Below are 21,824 nucleotides of genomic sequence, written 5' to 3' on the forward strand. Positions count from 1 at the left end.
TTAAAATCAGAAGTCTGGGCTTTGAATTCCAACTTTTCCATTTACTGGGTAACTGAGAAAGTCATAACCTCTTACTCTCATTCATAAAATAGGGATATCATACATCATAGGAGACGATTCAAGCATTATATAGTGCCTGTGAAAGTTCTTTGTAAATGATAAGCTTACAACTTAGAAATTTTGTTTTTTATAGATATATTCCAAAAATTTCCATTCTATATAGTCCAGTACTCACAGCAGCAATACAACTACCATTTGCTAGGCCAAAAATGATCTCACCTAATACCAGGGAGGCAATCTGATTAAGAGGATTCACAATGAGTTGGTGATTGTGAAACAATTTTGGAGTTGGAGAAACATCCATTAAGACTAACTCTTAGAAATCCATTAAATACAATAAAATATAAAGCAGCGGTCACTGAGACAGTCAAGGGTCCTAGTGTCTTAGTAGTTACACTGCTCCTTACTCCCATGGTAGCTCATGAGGCTGTATGACTCAGTGTAACCCTGTAACCTTCAAAGGTTATATTTATATGCATAAACAAAGTGCATTTGATTCAAATGAATGAATGAAATTTCAGAAGGCACTGAAAGATAGTTTTCTTCAGTAAGAAGTTGCAGGTGACAGACACAGGATGCCTCAGAGGCCCTTCACACCCCATCTTCAACTCCTCACCATTACTTCCCCTCTCAGTATACCCAACGTGCCCGATACCTAGACTTTCCAACCTCTTCCTTTCTCAGTCTGACCTGTTTGCACAAGACTATCCCTTTGGACCTAACAGAAACTGACAAAAATATGACCACATTTTAGTCCCGAGTCTCCTCTCCGGATTCACACTCATACCAGGAGCACTTCACCTAACACAAGGTTTGCCTATTGGCAGGTGGTAGAAAGACAGGCAAAGCTGACATCTTATAACTTTAACGAGTGCCAGTTTTCGTACATGTAACTTTTAAAATTTCAAATAATATTATACTCTTTGGAAATTTCAAAAAAAGTTTCATCTAAATTTAAAAACTACAACCAGAAATACATACTCTAATTCCCTAACTAACAAGAGGTTTTAAATAAATCTCTCATTCAACCTAAATACAAACCTGTATGGGTGGAATATCTGGCAGTGACGGAAGGTTTTCCGGATTGGTAACTGAGGGGATTAGCTCTATTGCTGTAACAGATGGGCTGGTGGGACCTCGATTTGCACTGGCCATAGTAGCTGTAGTAGGGCTGGTTGGGTTGATTGTGTTGTTATGCGCAGACACAACAGGAAAGGGTCCAGCATGCCCTGGGTTTGAGTGCTGTTAGGGAAGAAGATGTTATCATTACTTAATTTGCCAAGGTATCCTAATATGAATATATCTTGACAACAATGTTAAATTTAGAGAAGTTACACACGTGTCTGATACCTAGGACTGAGAAACAAAGAAATAAGCCCTCTCGAACTTATATAGGAAAAGAATAATTCAAATTAGCCTTTTCATTTTTCTATTCATTTTTGTGTAGTATTTAAGAAAAAACTGACTTGCCAATAATTTTTAACCTGTCAGCCTGGTTATAATATGATCTTATTTCAGAACAAAGATGTATGTAAACAGATGATCTGGAAGTGCCCAAGTTTTCATACATCATACCAGGAAGGCCATTGTTCTGTCTATATTCCTCTTTGACTCTTCTATCTTTTAAAAAATAAAAGTAATCAATTGTGTAATTGTATATTGTGTAATTGATATGGTAGAAAGAACAACGAATCTACAAACAAAAATATGACTGACTCTAACTTGGTGTGACATTAGGCAAATTGTGTAATTTCACTAATGTGGATAACGTTGGAGAAAAACGGATACCTGTCACACTGTGAGAGCTGTTATAAGGATCATTTAAGATAATATAAATGAAAATCTTTGGGAAATAAATTATTACTCTCACACACAGACATCATTTGAAATGTTTAAAAATTTAAAATTCAGACATTCAAGGATTGCTTTGGGGGTCCTAAGATATAAGGGCAACGTTCTTAGATGGCTGCTTAGTCTGATTCTGTAGCTTCTGTACTCTTCCAAAAGGTGTACCTGGCCCCCTAGTAATACTTGAAGGCTTATAAGAGGTGCAGGAGTATATGAACACTCCTAAGGAAATTAATGCCCAGAGCCTCAACCCTCATATGTACTTTTTCCTAATTTAGCTAAGAATGTGCTGTGGTCTGCAGATTCTTTTTGTACTACTTCTTTCGCAATTGCCCTTCTCCCCAAAAAAACAGCAAACCTCTGATCCATTCCTAATCTTATCTAGCACATTGCCCCAGGGTAAAAAAAACAAAAATCAAAAAACCAAACCTCCAAGAGAGACAAGCAAAGGTGCAAATTAGAAATAAAGCTGTCAAGTTGTTGAGAAGGTGCCTGGCTCCAAAGCCTAGGTAACAAATCTTTCACTGGGTACTGATACTGGATGATCAACAGAAAATAAGTAAGACCTGAAGAAGCTCTCATCTGATAAGAAAAATTTTTAAAGTTTTTATAGCTCATCGTGAAATTCAGTTTTGATAATCTAGAAAAAGTTCAAAGAACTCAGGAAAATTCTTTTAATTCCAACATACTTCTGTGAACAAGTTTCCCGAGTATCACATGACAACAAAAACTTAAAAAATAAGTTAGTAATAAAAACTGATGTTGAATTCTAACTTACTCTAACAATAAGAGACAAACATATATTACTGAATGGGGGGGGAGAAGGTTCCATTTATCTCATAAAGAAAAGTAGATCTAAAAGAATTTTATTTTTTTGTTTCCTAATATTCTTAAACCCTGTAAATATGTATGTTGTTTAAACAATTGTATAGGAATAACTGAAATAAAAATGTGATCCAAACAAAAAGTTGTAAAGTTTAATAATAGCCTTATCATCACTGGAAACTGAAGAATTTTTAAATTAAAATAGACATTTTTCCTGCAGAAAAATTGCAATAGACTGACATACACCTCTATCAAACATAAATACATGTGTTATGATAAAATTCTACAGAGGAGGGAGAAGAGAAATTCAAGTCCCAGGAGAAAAGGCAGTGTAAAATTTTGACTTTCAAAAAAGAGCTTGCTATGGTATTTGGGACTCCAGTGGATATATTTACTAGAATAAAATGTAAGGGTTTTACTTTATGTCAATATTTACAATATGCCAGAAAGTATGTCCCTTTTCAACTATTTAAACTTATAATGGGATTTTTAAATGTCCATCTTTAAATGTGAAAGCGGGCCTATTTTTCAAAAGTCTGTCCAGAGGTACTTGGGCCATCAAGTTGAAGGACTACTGCTCCAGGACACCGTTTGTCACCGTTACTATGCATAATGGTCTGAGAGAGTCAGTACAAGTTCAGACATCTGAGTACCCTCCTCCTGGAAATTCTGACTCAGTGGGCACAGGCTCGGAATCTGGTTTTGACAAGGCCCTCCAGTCATTCTGATGGTCTTTAAAACGTGCTTTGAGAAATACTACTCTGTTATAAAATGAACTGTTTTATCACCCTCATTTTAAAGTCATGTCTTCAAGATAATCTACCATTCAGGTAAAGATTAGAAAACACGTCTCTAAATAGACTCAGTTTTAAGAGTAGGCATATCTATATCATAAAAAGAACAATCATGAGTAGAAAGGAGTCTAAAAACAAACCAAAAAAACCCCAGAGTTTTATTGTTTTCAAAGTCCTTTATATGTATTAGGTTCAAAATGTCATTAAGGGGCAGCTGGGTGGCTCAGTTGGTTAGAGCACGAGCTCTGAACAACAGGGTTGCCAGTTCAATTCCCACATGGGCCAGTGAGCTGCGCCCTCCACAACTAGACTGAAGACAACGAGCTGTGGCTGAGCTTCAGGAGGGGCGGCCAGGTGGCTCAGCTGGTTAGAGCGTGAGCTCTCAACAAGAAGATTGCTGGTTCAATTCCCACATGGGATAGGGGGCTGAGGCCCCTGCAACTAAAGATTCAAAGCGGCAACTGGACTTGGAGCTGAGCTGCGCCCTCCACAACTAGATTGAAGGACAACGACTTGGAGCTGATGGGCCCTGGAGAAACACACTGTTCCTCAATATTCCCCAATAAAAAAAAAAATTTTTTTTTAAAGATGTCATTAAAAGACCTAAAGAACAATTTCAGGAAACTGAGGTTCTAATTTTGATTTTAGCATTATCTTCTTTGTAAAATGAGTTGGTTGGACTATATCAGGGGTTCTCAACTCATAGCAGATAATGGGTTTAGGTTTAATGGCATTGAAAAGCTCTTAAAATTAAATACAAAAATTTGGGTATATGTGTATTTTTCTGGGACGAGAAGATACACAGCATTAATCAAATTCTCAAAGTATCAATGACCACCCCCACACAAACAGATTAAAAAAATGGTGTCTTTTAGTTTTAAAATTGTGTGATTCTTACAAACGTTTAACTCTAGGCATACTTGTCTTTGGAGGTGTGGCTGCATCATGGAATACTGAGGGCCGCTGTGCCTGGGTATCCCTGGTATGCGGGCAGCATTCTGGGCCAATCGCATCTGATGGGCTTGGAAAGCTCCACAGTTCATGGTGCTTCTTTGCACACTGATCAATCTTGGAGGCTACAAAAGGTAGAAATTGCATTTATATAATCATCTTTTATAAGTTTATCTTTCAATTATAAAATGTTATGGTAAAAACGCCTCAGTCAGGATAGGGAAGGGCATAAAGTAAACAGTGTAAGTCATTTTCTTCAGCTGTAGCCCCCATCCCCTTCTCTGAGTATACGTGTATGTTCCCAGCATTAACTTATCCCACCCCGGATTACCAGTCCTGATTCGGATGGGGGAGGGGAGAGCAGAAGAGATATAGGATGGGAATGAATTGAACAAAATGCCTGAAGAACATGTCAGGTATTAGGCAAAAATAATCTGGTTCTCTAGTCAAAACCACATGTGGAAAACAAAAAAGCTCTGGTGTAGAGGGATATAAATTTGTGTGCCTCCACAGTACTAGTGAGTGGGTTTTGTTTCCCAGGGTAAGTATTTACTTACTGTCCCTCTTCACACTTCCCCGACATCCCTGCCATACCCAGAGCAAACATTTAACTCTGACCTTTGAGCTCTGTCCCTGCCAGTAACCATGAAATGTGCAACGCATCTATATAGGACACAGTGTAGCCTTGAGGTCTCCACAATCTGCACCAATAATGCAGTGAGGTAACACTCACCTGCTGTTGTAACATCTGAGGGGCTGCTTGCCGTGGGTGCTGCTGTGTTGTTGTTGTTGTTGTTGGTACAGGAGCTGGGGGTTGCTGCATCCGCATCTGCTGCAACTGCTGGTGCTTCTGCGCGTACACTTGTTGCTGCATGTGCTGGAGCCGGAGCTGTGCGAGGTTAATCTGTCCGGGGGTTTTACTAATGTGGTTTGTCCCTGGAGGAACTTGCCCAACTACAACATTAGGAGTGTAACCAGGCGCTGGTTTACTCTCTATTACTAGATTACCTGGAGAGTGAAAAAATGAGAATAATTTGCATAAATTTGTCTAAATCGTCTACTTTGTGGATTAATCATCTTTTCCTCTTTACTCTGACAACTCTCAGCCCTCAAAACTCCCAACAGTGCAGCAGGGAGGGGAGCTAGATTGAACTCCTGACGGTACAGCAGGGATGGGAGCTAGACTTACTTTGAAAATTAGAAACCTAATATAACCTAATGCCAAATAATTGACTTCTGATTATTCAGAATATATTATCTGCCCCCTTTTTATTTACATAGCTGTACAGAAAAATAAAGAGCTGAAAGAGATGTTACTAGAGGAGGCCCATCTAGTCAGGCTAAACCAATCCTCCTCTAACAAGACTGAAGGATGCTCAAGACCACTCCTGCGGATTCCACCTGCCTTTGAATCGCCAAAATGAGCAGGGCAGAGTACACTGCTGCAAAACTGGAAAATGTTGAATGTTTTAAACCACTTATGTCCTTAGAAATGACAATTTTCCTTACTCCTCACAGAGCTGATTGCTTTCTAAAAATAGGCAAATTTTAGGAAGGTTTGATCTAAGGTAGAGTTGGTCAACCTTTCCTCTAACAGGCCAGATATTTCAGGTTTTTCAGGCTACATAAGATCTGTCATATAGTCTGTTTTGTATTTGCTTTTATAAGCCTTTAAAATGTAAAACCCAAACTTAGTTACCATGCCACACAAAAAGTATGCTGATGCCTGATGTAAGGCTATAGCCACATGTGAATATATACCAAGATTACTTTTTTACAGAAGAGCCATCCACCTCTGCTTTTAAAGCTTCCAATGGTGAGGACTTGACTATTTTAAAAGTAAGTTTACTCAATCTGTACACAGTTCTAATTGTTGGGAAAGCTTTTTGAGTTTTGTTTTGTTTCAAATAGAGCCTTCTGTCTCTCTGTAACTTTCACCTATGGTCCGCAGGTCCACACAGTGGAGTAACAAAAGCAAAGTGCATTTTTCTTCCACATGAAAAGAGGTACTCTTTCAAACATTGCTCAGGACATGAGGTCCTCCTCTAGAGGACAACTTGGTACAATTAATATACAAACTACTAAGTACCTAAGAAATTCTTCTTCTAGAGAATGAAGACCCGTTGGATAAGTTTTCAATATGAAACAGTCAATGTCAATTTTAAAGATGTGGGAAAAATGTTAAAAATGGTACACATTTTTAAAAACTACAGAGGGGAGACTCGCAACACTCTGAAAGACGTAATGAACACAGTTCAACTGAGTTTCTGGTGAAAAACATATTTTCTAAGAAGTTTACATATTAGAGTGAAGTTAAAAAACTTTAAGTATCTAAAATTTGCTTTAGATGCTTTCTACTCCTTCCAACTCCTTCCATCTTCCAAGTTATATTCATAAAACTAATTATTTCTCACCTAAATTGACTACATTCTTTGCCCAGAAGGTGGGATCACAATGGAAACGTATTGCTCCATTAGCAGCAGGGACAGGATCACACCGTGCTTTCAAAATATGGCGCAATTGAAAAGTAATCTTAAAGGGAAAAAATTCACATTAGTCTTAAAATTAAATATCACTTGAGAAAACATACACGATAAAGACATAACCGCTCATGTAGCCCCACAGTGTCAGTCTCAAATGAGACAAAAGCAGTGCTTAAAAGACTATTTATATCAGCAATCAAAGGCATATGGTTGAATTTCTGCCCTTTCTGATGATACACTGCATTATAATACTAGGTATCTTCAAAACAGTAAATTCTGTATGATTTCATTTACATGAAGTTCTACAAAAGACATAAATCAGATTAATGGTTGCCTAGGGCCAGGGGAGAGGGGGACAAGGAAACTTTTACGGGTGATGGAAATTTCTGTATCTTGGGGTGGTGGTGATCACATTTGTCAAAATTCAAACTCTACACTTTAAAGAGGTGCAGCTCACTGAATGTAGATAATAAAGTCCATTTAAGGAAAAATACAGATACGATGTCTCACCAGTCGCTTGCTGTACAGGAGTGCTGTGCTGCTGCCACTGGCAATTGCCCAGTTTGTAAAGTTCATAACATGCTTCACCTGCCTGGAAAGGCCTGTGATGTCATTCTGCTGCTGTAGTAACTTCATCTGTCTTTCTTTTGTGACATTCTGAAACAGAACAAGAGGTTCACTGAAGAATTCTAGATTAAAAAAAAATCAACTCATAATTTCTATTGCAAACGACACAACAATTGTTGAGTGCAAACACAACAATATACCCAGACTTCTTTTTTAAAAGGGGGTAAGTTAACAAACTCCTCGTTATTCAATGAGCCTATGATCACAGGAAAAGTCACTAACAAAAGTGGAACTAAAGCTTAGTTTTCCAGGCTAAAAAGGACATTCCACATAGAGAAATTAATATTAAGTCTTGTCTCTTCCTTCAAAAGACAAAATGTTTTTGTTAAAGATAGTGGTTTTCTATGAGTCTAATTGAATTATCTACAGAGTCTATGACAAAGTGAGCTGACCTTTAGAAATAATTTTATTTCTTAACTCCATACACGTTTCACGCCAAAGAAAACTTTCTGTTATCAATGCCACCTACTGGTATGGCATGAGGCTGACGTTGAAATCTCTTCTTTTACATATTTAAGACAAAATGAGACGATGAATTCCAGAGCTCTCAGAGTAGAGGTTAGGGAACCTTTTGATATGACAATAGTTCATAAAAAACAAACAAGCAAGTGAGGACTGAAAGAAAGACTAATTTGGGGGAAATGCTACAAAGGAAAAAATAACTGCTTTCTGAGAACTAAAACTCTCAGAAAGGTAGCTGATATCCTATGTACTTTGACATTCAGCACGACAAACAACGTATCTACTTCGTTCTTAACCACTGTTTTACAAAAATGACTCAACTTGGTTTATTGGACAAGTTTTTCCTAAGGAAACAAATTGCTCATTTTACAATGTAAATCAATGGATAACAGTATCCAACCAACAGAAGTCTGGTAACTTCTCTGGAAACTATCCCTCTTCTAAAGCTTAGGAAAAACTCTGTTTTACAAAGTTTAGGAATATACTACATGAGAAAACACCTATTGTTTAAATTATCAGCATGTTAAGAGATTATCAGCAGATTTACCATTAGGTATTTATGTATATTTCAGCATTAAGAGGCAACTTTTATTCAAAAGTTCTTGAAATGACTATTACTAAGAATATTACTTTAGACTTACGTAAATATATTTACGTAAGTTAAAAGGTATCAAAAATCGTTGCTTGTTCAGGGCTGTCTCTATTCACAGGGTCCTTTTGAATCTATGAGAGTTAAATACAACTGGCTGGATGTACAACAGCAAAGAGACCTCCAACTTGAACAATATGTGTTAAAGAATACTTTTAATCTCACAATTGTGTCTCAATGGAAAGATAAAATTCACAAACAACACTCCTCTGACATAGTTTTTTCATTTGTATGTAACTATATGTCTATTATTTCTACAGTGTTCTACAAAGAAATGAAACCAAAAATATCTACTGTGGAAAATTTGATGTTAATAGTAATGAAGTTAAATAATCAAATACTAACATAATTTAAATTGTTACTATTCAGTGGTGCAAAAAATAGAACCCCATAACATACTTAAGAGCATACTTAAGAGTACAAAATTTTGAGAACCAATCAACATTTGGGATGAGTAGATATGAGTCTTTAATCGAAACTTAGTTTGGATTTTACAAACTGACTGGATTCTCAGCTAAACATGTATATCTACTTATCAATCTCAAACTATGCAAAACAAAGACAGTACAACAAAACTATCAAGAAATTTAAAATTTATAATTTATAAATATAATTTATAGATTCTATAAATTATGAAAAATGAGCAGCATTTTTAGCAAAACTATGGAATATTTTAAAAGTAAAGTGAAACACAAATGACTCAAGCAGACTCCCAATGGACATTTGTACGTAACAGTCAAACTGAAGACCCACGAGGGACATTGCAGTGGGTTGGCTTTGTCTTCATTTACAACACATTTTAGTGGCAATTATTTCATTTACAAGACAACACTATCTCCCAATTTATATAGCTAAAATCAGTAGTATTAAATTGTAGTGCAAAGTAACTAAAAAAAAAGTATTTTCCAACAGAACGTGAAAATTTTTTAAAAATTTACTTCCATATACCTCCCATACCCAACCAATTTAAAAGAGCTTTCAATAAACACGAAAAACAGCTAAAGAGCATGATAAGCAGTTTTTGTTTGACTTTGGCTTTGAACCGTACCTCTAGCTGCTGTAAGAGAGATTTTCCTTTCTTATTAATTTCATTGATAAGGGTGAAAATGGCCACTTTAATTTCCTGTTCTACTCGTTTGTTAGTCTCATTTACTTCTTTTATCCTGAATAAGAGAAATGCATCATAAGGTTATCAACTTATCCTATATCTCTGAATCATCAACTGTTACAGAAATTCATCTAACTGGGTACTTACCAAATAATTAAAATTAAACTTTTGTCAAAACATGTAACTTATGTTTCAGCAGACCTGACCACTCAGATTGGTCTAAACAAGTTATGTATACAAACAAAGAATGGATTAAATATTTAGTAATTTTGAATTAAGTTAATAAAGGCCAGCTTATTAACCTAAATGGCAATCTCCTTTAGTTCCTATGACATGTGATATACAAACATCTGACATCAATGATTGCTGGTTAGTATCAAATCTGGCACATTGGTTCTATTTAATCTTAATGCAAGAACAATGTGCAAAAAAATTGCTATAATCAATAATTATCGTTTGAAATAGTAGGGATTAAGCTCAGAAGCATTTGTTTTCACTTATAACTTAACCACTTCAAATGTGGGTTGTTACACCCCTTTCATAGGTTTTTCTCAAAATGGTTTCCTGCTATACACAGTTAAGGCATAAAACATTTTAATTTATTGTTTAAAATAACTGTTTCAGATGTAATAGATGTTTCAGAAATAGGAGTAAGCTCCCATTGTGGTTATGAAAAAAGTTTTGGTTGCAAATATAAAATAGCTGATATCTTGCTATTTACAAAATAGAAAGTGGGAAACCCCACCAATATAAATAAATAAAGTGTTAAACAACCATAAGAAGAAACCGCTCAATTTTTATACACTTTACTCCTGTACAAACTATAACCCACACTGTCAACCCCTAAATTGACTTTCACTTGCCAAATTCAAATTTGAGTAACTTTAATACACTCAGTTGTAATAATATAGTTTTCCCTTCTTTGTATATCAATGCTTGTTTGGGCACTGATTTGAAAATTTAATTCAGTTCTGTCCTTATCTTCTTAGAGTGAGTGGAAGACAGTTTAAGAAAAGGAGAGTGCTGATTACTACTGATAAGAAATATGGGACTCAAACTTAAAATGATTTTGAAATACTGAAATCACTAAGTTTGCTGAAAGCAGAAAATAGCCAGTCAGACACTCGTTGGATTTAAGCGTGTCTACTGTATGTTCAAATGTGAAGGAAGAAAATAATCAATGTACATTAATTAAAAGATGTAGATAGGTCATCAAAGAATGTGTCCAAAAGGGGAAGAACAATTAGAGATTTTAATACTTTTCTTTAAAGCTTTCTGAAGATGAAATCATCAACCTCCCCAACCCTTCGCAATCTTATAAAAACAAAAACCGCCTGATCTACTTCTCTACAGATTCAGGAATATACATATAAAATATACAAAAATACGTACAAAACTTATACAAAAATATGAGGCTGCCATACGAAGCAACTCACTATCCTCTCTGTGAAAAGGATATGAGAAGACAGTTACCCTCTCCAATATCACCCACAACAAACATATCAGAAGTATAATCTAAAACACATCCCAACATATCCATAAGAACTAACCAGCCACAATTGGCGTGTATTTACACGTATTTACATATTATCTACAACCTCTTAAGATGAAAGTTCTACCACCTTACTGTCTAATTATTTATCGTGTGCTATTTTCTAATGTATAATGTACCATTCATTCATTCTATTTAATATTTTGAGTATCTACTATGTGCCACGGTGAATATTCATAAATTAACTAATTTTAATATTATAAAAGTACCTAAAGGTCTCAATATTTGTGAATCTGAAGAATAACCACTTATCAATCCTACTCATTCCTGCAGGAATACATAGGTTTTAATTATGCCAGTTCCAAGTGTCTGTCTTCCTACATTAAGGGTCCTAATCTTGTTAATCTTCTCACTTATGGAACTTACTCCCACTTGCCTTACCAGTAAATTTAGTTTATTTAGAAATGAACCAAAATAGAATTCTTAAAATTCTGACGGTGTTATTGATAAAAATAATAGATAGCAAAAGCTAAAATCTGAGCAAAAGCTAAAATATTGATAAAAATAATAGCAAAAGCTAAAATGTGCCAGAAACTGTGCTATATATTCATCTTATAATAATGCTCCTAAGTACTGTTTTTAATGCTTGTTTTGCAGATGGGAAAATAAATTTGTCCACTACTCTTCATGCTCTCTCCTCTATACTGTGTCTTCTACACAGTCTCCAGTTAAAATTTTATAATTCAGCTCTCTATATAGTAATTGCTTTTTCCATGTTTCACGAATGCTTACAAAGACTAGAGTCTTATTAATTATAACAGTCAAAGATGTATCCTAAAAGACTATTCAAAATTTTGGTCAGCTCAATTGTACTTAATTAACAAATATAATCCAAACTCAAATTTATGCCATTTACCCCTCCAAAAAAATAACGTTTTCTATCTATGCTTAATATTAATATAAAAGAAAAACAATTTCAACTGGACCCAATGGGTTTAAACCCTTAAAGTGAAATTATGGTTTTAAGGCAACACACTTACCTATTCTGCACCTGAGTAGCCGCAAAATGAACATAATTCTTCTTCTCAAGAAGCTTAGCCAGTAGATTCTCAATCGCACCTTTCTGGTTTTGAAAAGCTTCTTCCAAAAACTGATACCTTAAAACCAAAACAAAAACTACATTTAAAACAGGAAATTTATGATTAAGATTTTGGAAATGAAGAACTGCTGCATGGGTAAATCTTGAAACCGTACTTAAATGATCAGCATTGTGTGCTGGCCACACGCATCTATGTCAACAGTAACTTTTAACTACCAATCCCTCCCCATCAATTGCTCGCTTTTTGTCTTTTGTAAGACAAAAAAAAAAAAAAGAAAATTACTCAAAAATTGTTCAAGTGTTCTCTTACATTAGAGTTTTGATTCAGGATTACATTTTCTATAAATCCAAATACTGGCATAAGTTGTATACATCTTAAATCATAAAATACAACCACATTATAGAAAATATTTTCAAAGGTGAGAAAACCGTCCATATTTCCAACATCATAAAAATCACTGCTACCACTATAATATGTACTTCCTCAGTCTTATTATGCATTTTAGATGCAAAGTGCAATCATAATGTACGTGTAATTTTCATTCTTTATCTTGTCTTTATAATCACTTGAAATAAATTTTTAGTTCTAGATACTATATACTGTCCAATTTTTCCAAAATGACTAGATCAATTAAAAACATCACCAACAGCAGTTTTATTGTAACTCTATCAACATGAGTGGTATATGTTAACATTTTCTAGTATAATAATAGTGAAGAGAGTTGATAGTAAAGACTACACTTCTTTGGTTACTAGGAAGGTAAAACAATTTTCTTACTAGTTTTATTTCCTTTGTATAAACTGTTCATTAGATCAACAAATATTTGGGGGCTTCTTCTATATGCTAGGGACACATGGGGAAAAAAAATCCATTCCCAGTCCCATTCTCATAATAAATAAGCACAAATGTGAACTGATACCACACCATGATTAAGAGCTATGATGGAAGCATATATGGTGTACACCAAGCACACAGTGCCTAAGTCTGTTCCAATATCAAGAAAAGCGTCACAGAGAAGTCAGAACAGTATTATCCTATGCTAAATGCAGAGGTATAATTGGGGAACTAAAAATACTTCAGTTTAGCCAAAGAAAGCCATGCAAGATCAGAATACGAATAACTAGTAAAATCCAGAACCAGACTGTGAAAGGCTAATTTTTGGATTATATTTTCTCAGTAATGGGAAACCCTTGAAGAATTCTAATCAAGATGTAATAATCAGATATACATTCTAGGACAATCATCAGACAAAAATACCTGCAGAAGAGAGAAGGGGAAGACCAGCTAGAACCTTAAGACAGTAGCTGAGATGAGATTACCAGGGTGTAGTACTAGTTACTATAGCTAAACAAACAAGTTTGAACAATGGATTTTTGCCAAGGAGATCAGCACATTTGGTTACTTGGCTCCAGTTAAAAGTAAGGACCGTGGTATGACCTAAAAATTAAATGCCTAGCTAAGGCAGTCAACAAAGGGTCACTGGAACTGAGGAGCTCAAGGTACTGACCAATTTGTAACTGCCTGTGTGGATACTGAAATCACTGAAGGCGGGAACTGAGATGAGAAGACTGAGCATCTAGTTGTGGGTCTTCAGTGAAGGCCTCGGCTCAGGTAAATACAGGAGGCCAGGCTATGCAGTTGTTAACATAAAGGGAAGTTTGCTTGTTGGTGGGCTTCATGAGGGAAAGGAAAGACGGAAAGCAGGCCAAACGTAGAGCAATATGGGAATCAGTGTTATAGAGAACATCTGGCAAGTGAGGTTTTTATTTTGTGCAATAAGGATTTTTATTATAGTAAAATAAACATTAAAAAGTTATGATTTTTAAGCAGAATGTTTTCAAAGCAAAAAAACAACCCTGTCTATGACATAAAGTCTAGCACATTATATAACTTGTATCAGTTATTAAACAGCACAAAGCATATGGTATTTTAACTTAAAAGGCTTTTAAAAGAGATTCTACTGTTAGCTAGATGACCCAAAGACTGTTCCTTCATTAAAGATCATTTGACTTATTCCCTTGACCATAATTTTACCAAAACAAAACTTTACTTTGTTATATCTGAACAAATAAATTAGGGATATGAGATTGTCAATGCTAACTCTTTAGACCTCAGCTTTACACTATGAGAAAGAAAGATCTTTTAATGCAGAGTTTGATTATGTCAGCAAAAAGGAAGATAGAAAAGGTAAAAAGGTCAACTGGTATCATAATTCACAAAAATTTAATTTGTAAAATTTAATTGTAATTTGCATATTTCTGTTTTCACCTCAAAATAAATGTTTTAGAATCCTCTTTCTAGAAATATCTTGTTGCATTCATGTGAACAAGTAGCAAGCAAACACCTATGATATACCTGGGTGAGAATATGTGTCCTTTCCCCTCCTTATGGGGGAGTTGACATCTGAGCTGGATGTGAAGGGTGAATAAGAGCTTTCTAGGTAAACAAACATGGGAGAAAGGTAAGAACTTCCACTGAGGAAAAAAAGATGAGTACGTAATTCTGAAGCCGTCAGTCATTTACAGGGCTTAGGAAAAAGTGGCAAAGATAAGAGAATAGGGAGGTAACAGATGCTCAACAGCCCTGTACATTTTGCTGAAGTTGGACTCAAATAATAAATAAGTGACACATCAAAGGACTGACTTAAAATGATAATCAGATATGTCTCTGTTCAACTTAAATAAATTTCAATTGCATTATTAGAAAAAAATACTAACTAGAGCTTGAAAAATAAAAAAGCCATATACAAGGAATTTTGGCTACAAACGAAAGATTTTCTTGCGACCAGAATAAACTTAACACTGAATTCTATTTTTTTAACTAATCAAAATTATAGTTGAAATACTTCAGAAGTGGGAGAAAGAAGAATAACCAATAAATGGTTATTTTGTTAATATGTAAATATTTTTGTTAATATGTAAATACATGAAAGCAATTTCTTAAATTTTAATCTTGAATATGAAGCAAGGATTCTTAATGTCGGTTACTTAGTCACAATGAGCTATTCTCAGTATTTCAAAATGTCCAGGTAAAGTCCTATGATTTAGTTAGCACAGGCTAAGTAAGACTTTCTGTGCTTTTAGCTAGAATTATAGAAACTCAGTGTAATAAATATACCACTGGTTGTCTGGTTTTGAACAGATAGATACATATCACCATGCTAAGTATCTTACATGGACTCTCTTATTTAATATTTAGAAAACCTTAATGACGGTGGTATTATTACTATTCACAGTAATAGCTGGATGATTTGAACAATGCTCTGTTCTTCTTTAAATAATATTCATCTTATAGAACTGTTCCAAGAATTAAATGGGTCAAAACACACAAAGCACTTAATAAAGATAGTACTTTGCTTACTAAAGCACAGTAATGGGCTTAATGCTAGTGACGACTGTTATTTTTAGCAGTAATTTTAAATGATTTGGATTGTTACAATGTAAAACCTCAATCCTTCAACAACAACAAAAAGCCTACTATGCACATAAAGACTTCATAAAAGTGTTTCTGAAAACATTTGAAAATGAGGCATCATTCCTCCTTTAAGGCTCTGTATGAAGGCGAGATGTAATAGTTGTAAGAGTTCAGGAAGAGGTGAAGAGTAGGAATTCTGAGCAAACACGATGAGAACCTAAACGGGTGGAAATTTCAAGAAAGCTTGGGGAAGACATTAGGATTCTCACATAAATGGAATATAGAACAAAAGCTAACTTTAATCAAATCTCAAAGGGCACATGGTGATATCAGCTGATATTAGTTACAATAGAACAGGATGTTACTTTCTATTGCTGTCTTCAAATTCACTTTTCTTCTGTAGCTATAATCTGCTGCTAATCCCATCTAAAATCAAACAGAAAAAAAGGAGGGGGGAGAGGGAATAATGGAACAGTAAGTTTTGAGACAACTATAATAACACTAATATTTGTCTAATTGGCACCCCCAAATGGGAAGGGAGATAGAAGAGAAAAAAATATTGGAAGAAATTATAATAATGAAGTAAAATTTTCCAAATTTGATATAAACAATAAATCTACAGATCTAAGCTCAACATCCTCCAAGCACAAGAAAGATTAACAGAATTACATTAAAATCTGTTATATCCCTCCTGCTTAAGGCCAGTAATAAAAAAGTCTTAAAAGTAGCTAGAGGGAAAAAAATACATTATGTACTGAGGGATAAAGACAGAGGGTGGAGCAACATCTTCAAAGTACTGAAAGAAAACTGTCAGCCTAGAATTAGTTATCTAGCAAAATGTCTTTTAATTAAAGTACGATGGTGAAATTTTGGGGGGGTAAATATGTTCACTATTTTCCATTGTGATAATGGTTTCACAAATATATCTGTATCTAGATCTATCTAGAGCAGGGGTGTCCAAACTGAGGCCCGCGGGCCAACTACGGCCCGCAATCCATTGTTAATTGGCCCGCAGCAAATTCCAAAAATATATTTAGTTTACTTAAATAAACCAGGTGAGGCAATACGTACTTCACCTCGAGTGAGTGGCCCGGCTGTTTGTGTATTTTACCGCATAGGGCCCTTGGTGAAAACCGTTGAAAAAAGTTTGGACACCCCATCTAGATCTCAAATCAAACAGAAATCTAGAACAAACAAATATATCTAGATCTATCTAGATCTAAAATCAAAATAGATTCAGATATACAGAAGGTGCCAAAAAAATGTATACACATTTTAAGAAAGGAAAAAATCTGTATTAAAATCATAATACTCAATATATACCGGTAACAAAAGAGGAATACAAGTCACGTGTATACATTTCTTTGGCACCCCCGGTGTGTGTGTGTGTGTGTGCACATACATATATATAGACATATAAACCGTGTTTCCCTGAAAATAAGACCTAGCTGGACAATCAGCTTTAATGTGTCTTTTGGAGCAAAAATTAATATAAGACCTGGTATTATATTATATTATATATTATATCTGGTATATATATATATATATATATATATATATATATATATATGCGCTACCATAAGGCAGAGATCTAAAAGACCTGTGATTTCAATGTGAGGAGGTAGTAAGCGTAACCTGCTCCTCCACCTCTGAGGGACTAAAGCCAAATAATGCTGTGGAAGAGAGGCAGAAAGAACCCTTAGAAGTAGCAGCCACAAAGAACCCCACATGTGGATTTTTAGACAAAATGCACACCATCTGGTGGTCCAAATCAACTCCACTCTGGAAATTTAACGGTCCCAACCAGGTAGTGCTTCTGTGCACTGGCAAAAGGAAATTTAATCCTTTACTGGAAAGCATCAATTCTAAACCAAAAATTTGCATAAATAATTTTTCAAGGAAAATGAGAAGTTCCGAGTTTAAAATAACTATATATAAGGAAACATGGCATCTTGAGCAAAAATAACAGAAAAACAAGAGGAAGAAAAGACCCATTAACAGAAGCAAAACAGCTATGCTTACTGTATTTAAAGGATGAAACCTAGCAAATATTCAGGCAAAAGACAAATAAAGGATACAAAGGGCCTCTAACTTTTTCTGGCAACTCCCTATGAGCATGTAATTTCATATCTCAAAATAAAAAGTTCTTTAAAGGGGGGAATGGCTGGCAGATTTTAAAAATTTTAATGCAATGGATGGGTTTTAATGGAAGCTTCATGTAGTTGCAGAATATTCATGAACTGAGACTGTTCAGAAGAAAATGCCTCTCTGTTTTGCACGTTAAACTAAAAAAAAAGGAGCGGGGAACATGTATGTTAAGAGACATGGAGAATGATATGAGGGGAATCTAGCATACATCTAATCAGAGTTCCACAAGGAGTGAGAAGAAGGCAACAGATACATTATTTGGAGAGATTACCGATTAAAAGACACAATCCAAAGATGGAGAAAAACCAAACCAAAAGAAGAATCTTAAAAAGCAGCCAGTAAACATAGACAAGCTACCTTCAAAAGAATAACAGGTAGAAAGTTTGCTGACCTCTTAAGAGCCAAAAAGCAATGTGCTTACCAAATCAACGTGCTAATAAAAAATAATGGCCAGCCTATACACAAAATTTTATACACAGCAAAAATCTTTCAAAAATGAGACCAAAATAAAGATATTTTTAGACAAACTAAAACAAAATTCACTAAAATTTGTCAATAGAGCAAATATAAACAAATTTCAAAGGTCTGAAATCATACAAGCCACCTTCTCTAACCACAATGCAATTAGATTAAAACTCTATTAAAAAAAAGATGTTTTCCACGTGTTTGGAAGATTATAAAAACTATAGCTGACCTTTTAACAACACAGGTTTGAACGTGCAAGGATCCACTTACATGTGGACTTTTTTTCAATAAATATACAGTTGGCCCTTGTAACCCTGGGTTTTACATCTGTGGATTCAAGCAACTGCAGACTGAAAACCGTTTTTTGAGACTCAGCTGGGACTCCATAGATGCAAAGTGCTGACTATATGCATTGTTCTACGCCATTTTCTGTAAGTCAGTTGAGCACCTGCGGATTTTGGTATCCATGGAATATCCTGGAAACAATCGCCAGTGGATACCTAGGGACAACTACAGTTAAATTTTGGGGGAGTCAAAACTTACACACAGATTTTCAACTGTGTGGGGTCTGGCATACCTAATCTCCTTGTTGTTCAAGGGCCAACTGCACTCTTTTAACTACCTACTGTTCAAAAAAGAAATTATAATGGAAACAAAAAAATAGTTTGAATTGAACTATTAAAACACCTTATATCAAAATTTGACATAGGGCTAAGACAATACTTAATAGGAAATTACCATTAGAAAGAAAGGCTGAAATTTAGTAAGCCAAGCATTCATCTCAAGAAGGCAGAAAAAAGTAAAATAAACCCAAAGAAACTAAAAGGAAGGAATTAAGATGAACACAGAAAATAATGTGGAAAAAATATACAACTTAGTGGACATCAACAAGCCAAAACTTGGTTCTTTGAAAAGACTAATACTGACAAATCTGTGAAAAGACTGATCAAGAAAAATAGAGAAGGCACAAACAACTCATATCAAGAATTAAAAAGAGGTCACCATCACTCCAGTTCAGAAAACATTAAAAAGATCTTAACGAAACCTGGTATCAAGAAATTTCAAGTTTTAGGTAAAATGCACAAATATATAGAAAAATGTAACTTTGTAAAACTCATACAATAGAAAATCTGTAACACAAAGAATCTGAATCTATAGTTAAAAAATAAATATAAGCAAGAAATTCCTATCCAAAATACATATCCTAGAGAAACACATGCACACGTATTCCAGGAGACCTGAAGGAATATTCTTATTTTTTATAATAGCCCAAACTAGAAACAACCCAAATTGCTATCAATAGAAGAATGGATAAACTATAACAAAGAGGTCCCCAAACTGTCTTTAGTGTTCCAGCAATGTTTTTTCACGAAACTAAAAGAAATACCTAACAGATCCATTTACCAAGTAGTTAGATCCAAAAAACAAAAACAAACAAAAAAACCCACGAAAAATCCAGATTTTAAAAGCTATTTTAGTTATTCTTTACACTGTATTTTTAGGTACTTCTCTATATATCTTGTGATTTAAAACTTTTTAAAAGTATATAGTCATTATTGCTATGTGCTGAATTCTTCTATTTACCTGGAAGTATTACAGGGTATGGATACCACAGTAAACAAGACAAAATAGGGTCCTCTTTTTTCCTTTCCTTACATTCTAATCAACGAGAAGGCAAAAATTTCAATAGTGATGTGACAGAGAAGAGTAGCTAAACATTCCGGACTTGGTACAGAGAAAAGAGTTCTTGAAAAGTGATGACATTTATCCTAAGATCTCAAAGATAGGAACCAGGCATGCAGAGATCAGAGATGAATCCCAGATGATCTGAAGCAGGTTTCCATTGCTCCAAAGAAAATAACCAACTGACAGGGTTTTACTTTTGTAATAATTTGACCAATTAACAACATTTTTACCAACATACGTCTCAACCTATATGTCCATTTGCCAAAGGCATAACTGAATAGTATGTTTCTTTCTTAACTCTTCTCTCCTGATACTCCTCTCTTTGAAGCTAACTCTTAGCCGTACCCAATTCTTCTCTCTTCTGCCATAAGCAATATTTCTGCTGAGTGACTTCACTCATTGAGTCTATGAGTTCCTCAAATAGTTTGATAGGCTCACAAACTATGATACTAAACTAAAAAGGCTTTTTCCCCACAGCAAAACCAAAATGAATTAACTCTGTTTTGGAGATAATAGCTGAAGTGAACTATTATCAAACCATATACTCAACCTCAAGTCTCATATAGGCTATAAGACTCCAAGATAGCAGGGACAGTCTGTTTTTTTATTATTAATGTATGGTCATTACCTAGCATGGCACGTGGTACATAGTGAGCACTCAAATATCTACTGAACAAATGAGCTGAATGAATACTGGATGAAGTTCAACAAACAAGCTGCTTTATCTCTGATGATAAATGTACCTCATGAAAACAATATGCTTGGATAGGAAATCTTGATTTGTCGCCATAGGTCTAAATCTAGCTACCTAAGAAGAACTGATGGTAGATATGAATTTATATGTCATTTCTACCAGTTATTTGGATCTCATTTGAAGGGCTTTCTGAACTTCAGAATTTACAGAAAAAACTAAAAAATGAGTTTGGCAAAGGTTCTTCTAAAGTAGTGGTTCTCAGCCTTCACTGAATAACAGAAACCACCTGGGATGATTTACCAGTCTTCTTAAAATACTGTAAAGAATGTTGATACCCAGGATGCAATGAAAGATTCTTATTTACCAGTCTGGAGCAGGACTAAGGGATCAGTATTTTTTTTAAAAAAAGCTCTCTGGGTAGTTCCAATATATATCTATGACTGAAAACATCTGCTTTAAAGCTTATCTATCTGGATATTCATCTATCCATCCATTTTTTAAAATTTAAAGGCCTAATTCCAAAGAAAGCTATTTCTTTAGGAAAACATTTTAGAGAAATTTTACTTACATAGTTCCATTCAAGTGACCACCATTACAAACTATCTTACTCTTTAGTAAAATTGTCATATATTAGGTTTTAAGCAACCACTCTCTCTTAAACCATACTGATGCTCAGAAACAACCTATAAATACCCTTCTCTAACTATACACACAAAACTGCAATCGGGGATGAAAAATATTAAGAGTGAAAGGTGACTTTCACTCTTAGCCATGACAGAGTATCGGGTACCAGACTAGCCCTGCCACCAAAACCTATAAAACAAGACAGAAACATACAAGGCAACCGTATATAGTCATTGGACTACGGGCAGAGAAATTCTGTAGTCCTTTGGAGAGTACCAAAGTCACCCTGCTTCTCTGCCTATAGACAATGCCATGATAACTGGCAGAGAGAGCTGGAGGCTAAGCAGAGCACAGTCTCTTTGAGCTGAGGAGGCAGAAATCAGGGTTTGGGGAC

At 35.0% G+C, this 21,824-nt stretch overlaps 1 protein-coding gene across 2 annotated transcripts in view; it reads right to left on the minus strand.

Annotated features, from left to right (window-relative positions):
* TRIM33 (tripartite motif containing 33) overlaps positions 1–21,824 on the minus strand; it is a 103,136-nt gene that overhangs the window by 17,707 nt on the left and 63,605 nt on the right. For both annotated transcript variants that reach the window (XM_033092830.1, XM_033092829.1), the window contains exons 5-11: positions 12,340–12,456; positions 9,748–9,862; positions 7,472–7,618; positions 6,893–7,010; positions 5,212–5,486; positions 4,448–4,603; positions 1,102–1,302 (exon numbers count right to left, since the gene is read on the minus strand). In XM_033092830.1, the coding sequence (XP_032948721.1) occupies positions 1,102–1,302; positions 4,448–4,603; positions 5,212–5,486; positions 6,893–7,010; positions 7,472–7,618; positions 9,748–9,862; positions 12,340–12,456 (1,129 nt within the window). The remainder of the gene's footprint in view (positions 1–1,101; positions 1,303–4,447; positions 4,604–5,211; positions 5,487–6,892; positions 7,011–7,471; positions 7,619–9,747; positions 9,863–12,339; positions 12,457–21,824) is intronic.

This window comes from Rhinolophus ferrumequinum, chromosome 22 (genome assembly GCF_004115265.2).
Source record: "Rhinolophus ferrumequinum isolate MPI-CBG mRhiFer1 chromosome 22, mRhiFer1_v1.p, whole genome shotgun sequence".
Classification (NCBI taxonomy): Eukaryota; Metazoa; Chordata; class Mammalia; order Chiroptera; family Rhinolophidae; genus Rhinolophus; species Rhinolophus ferrumequinum.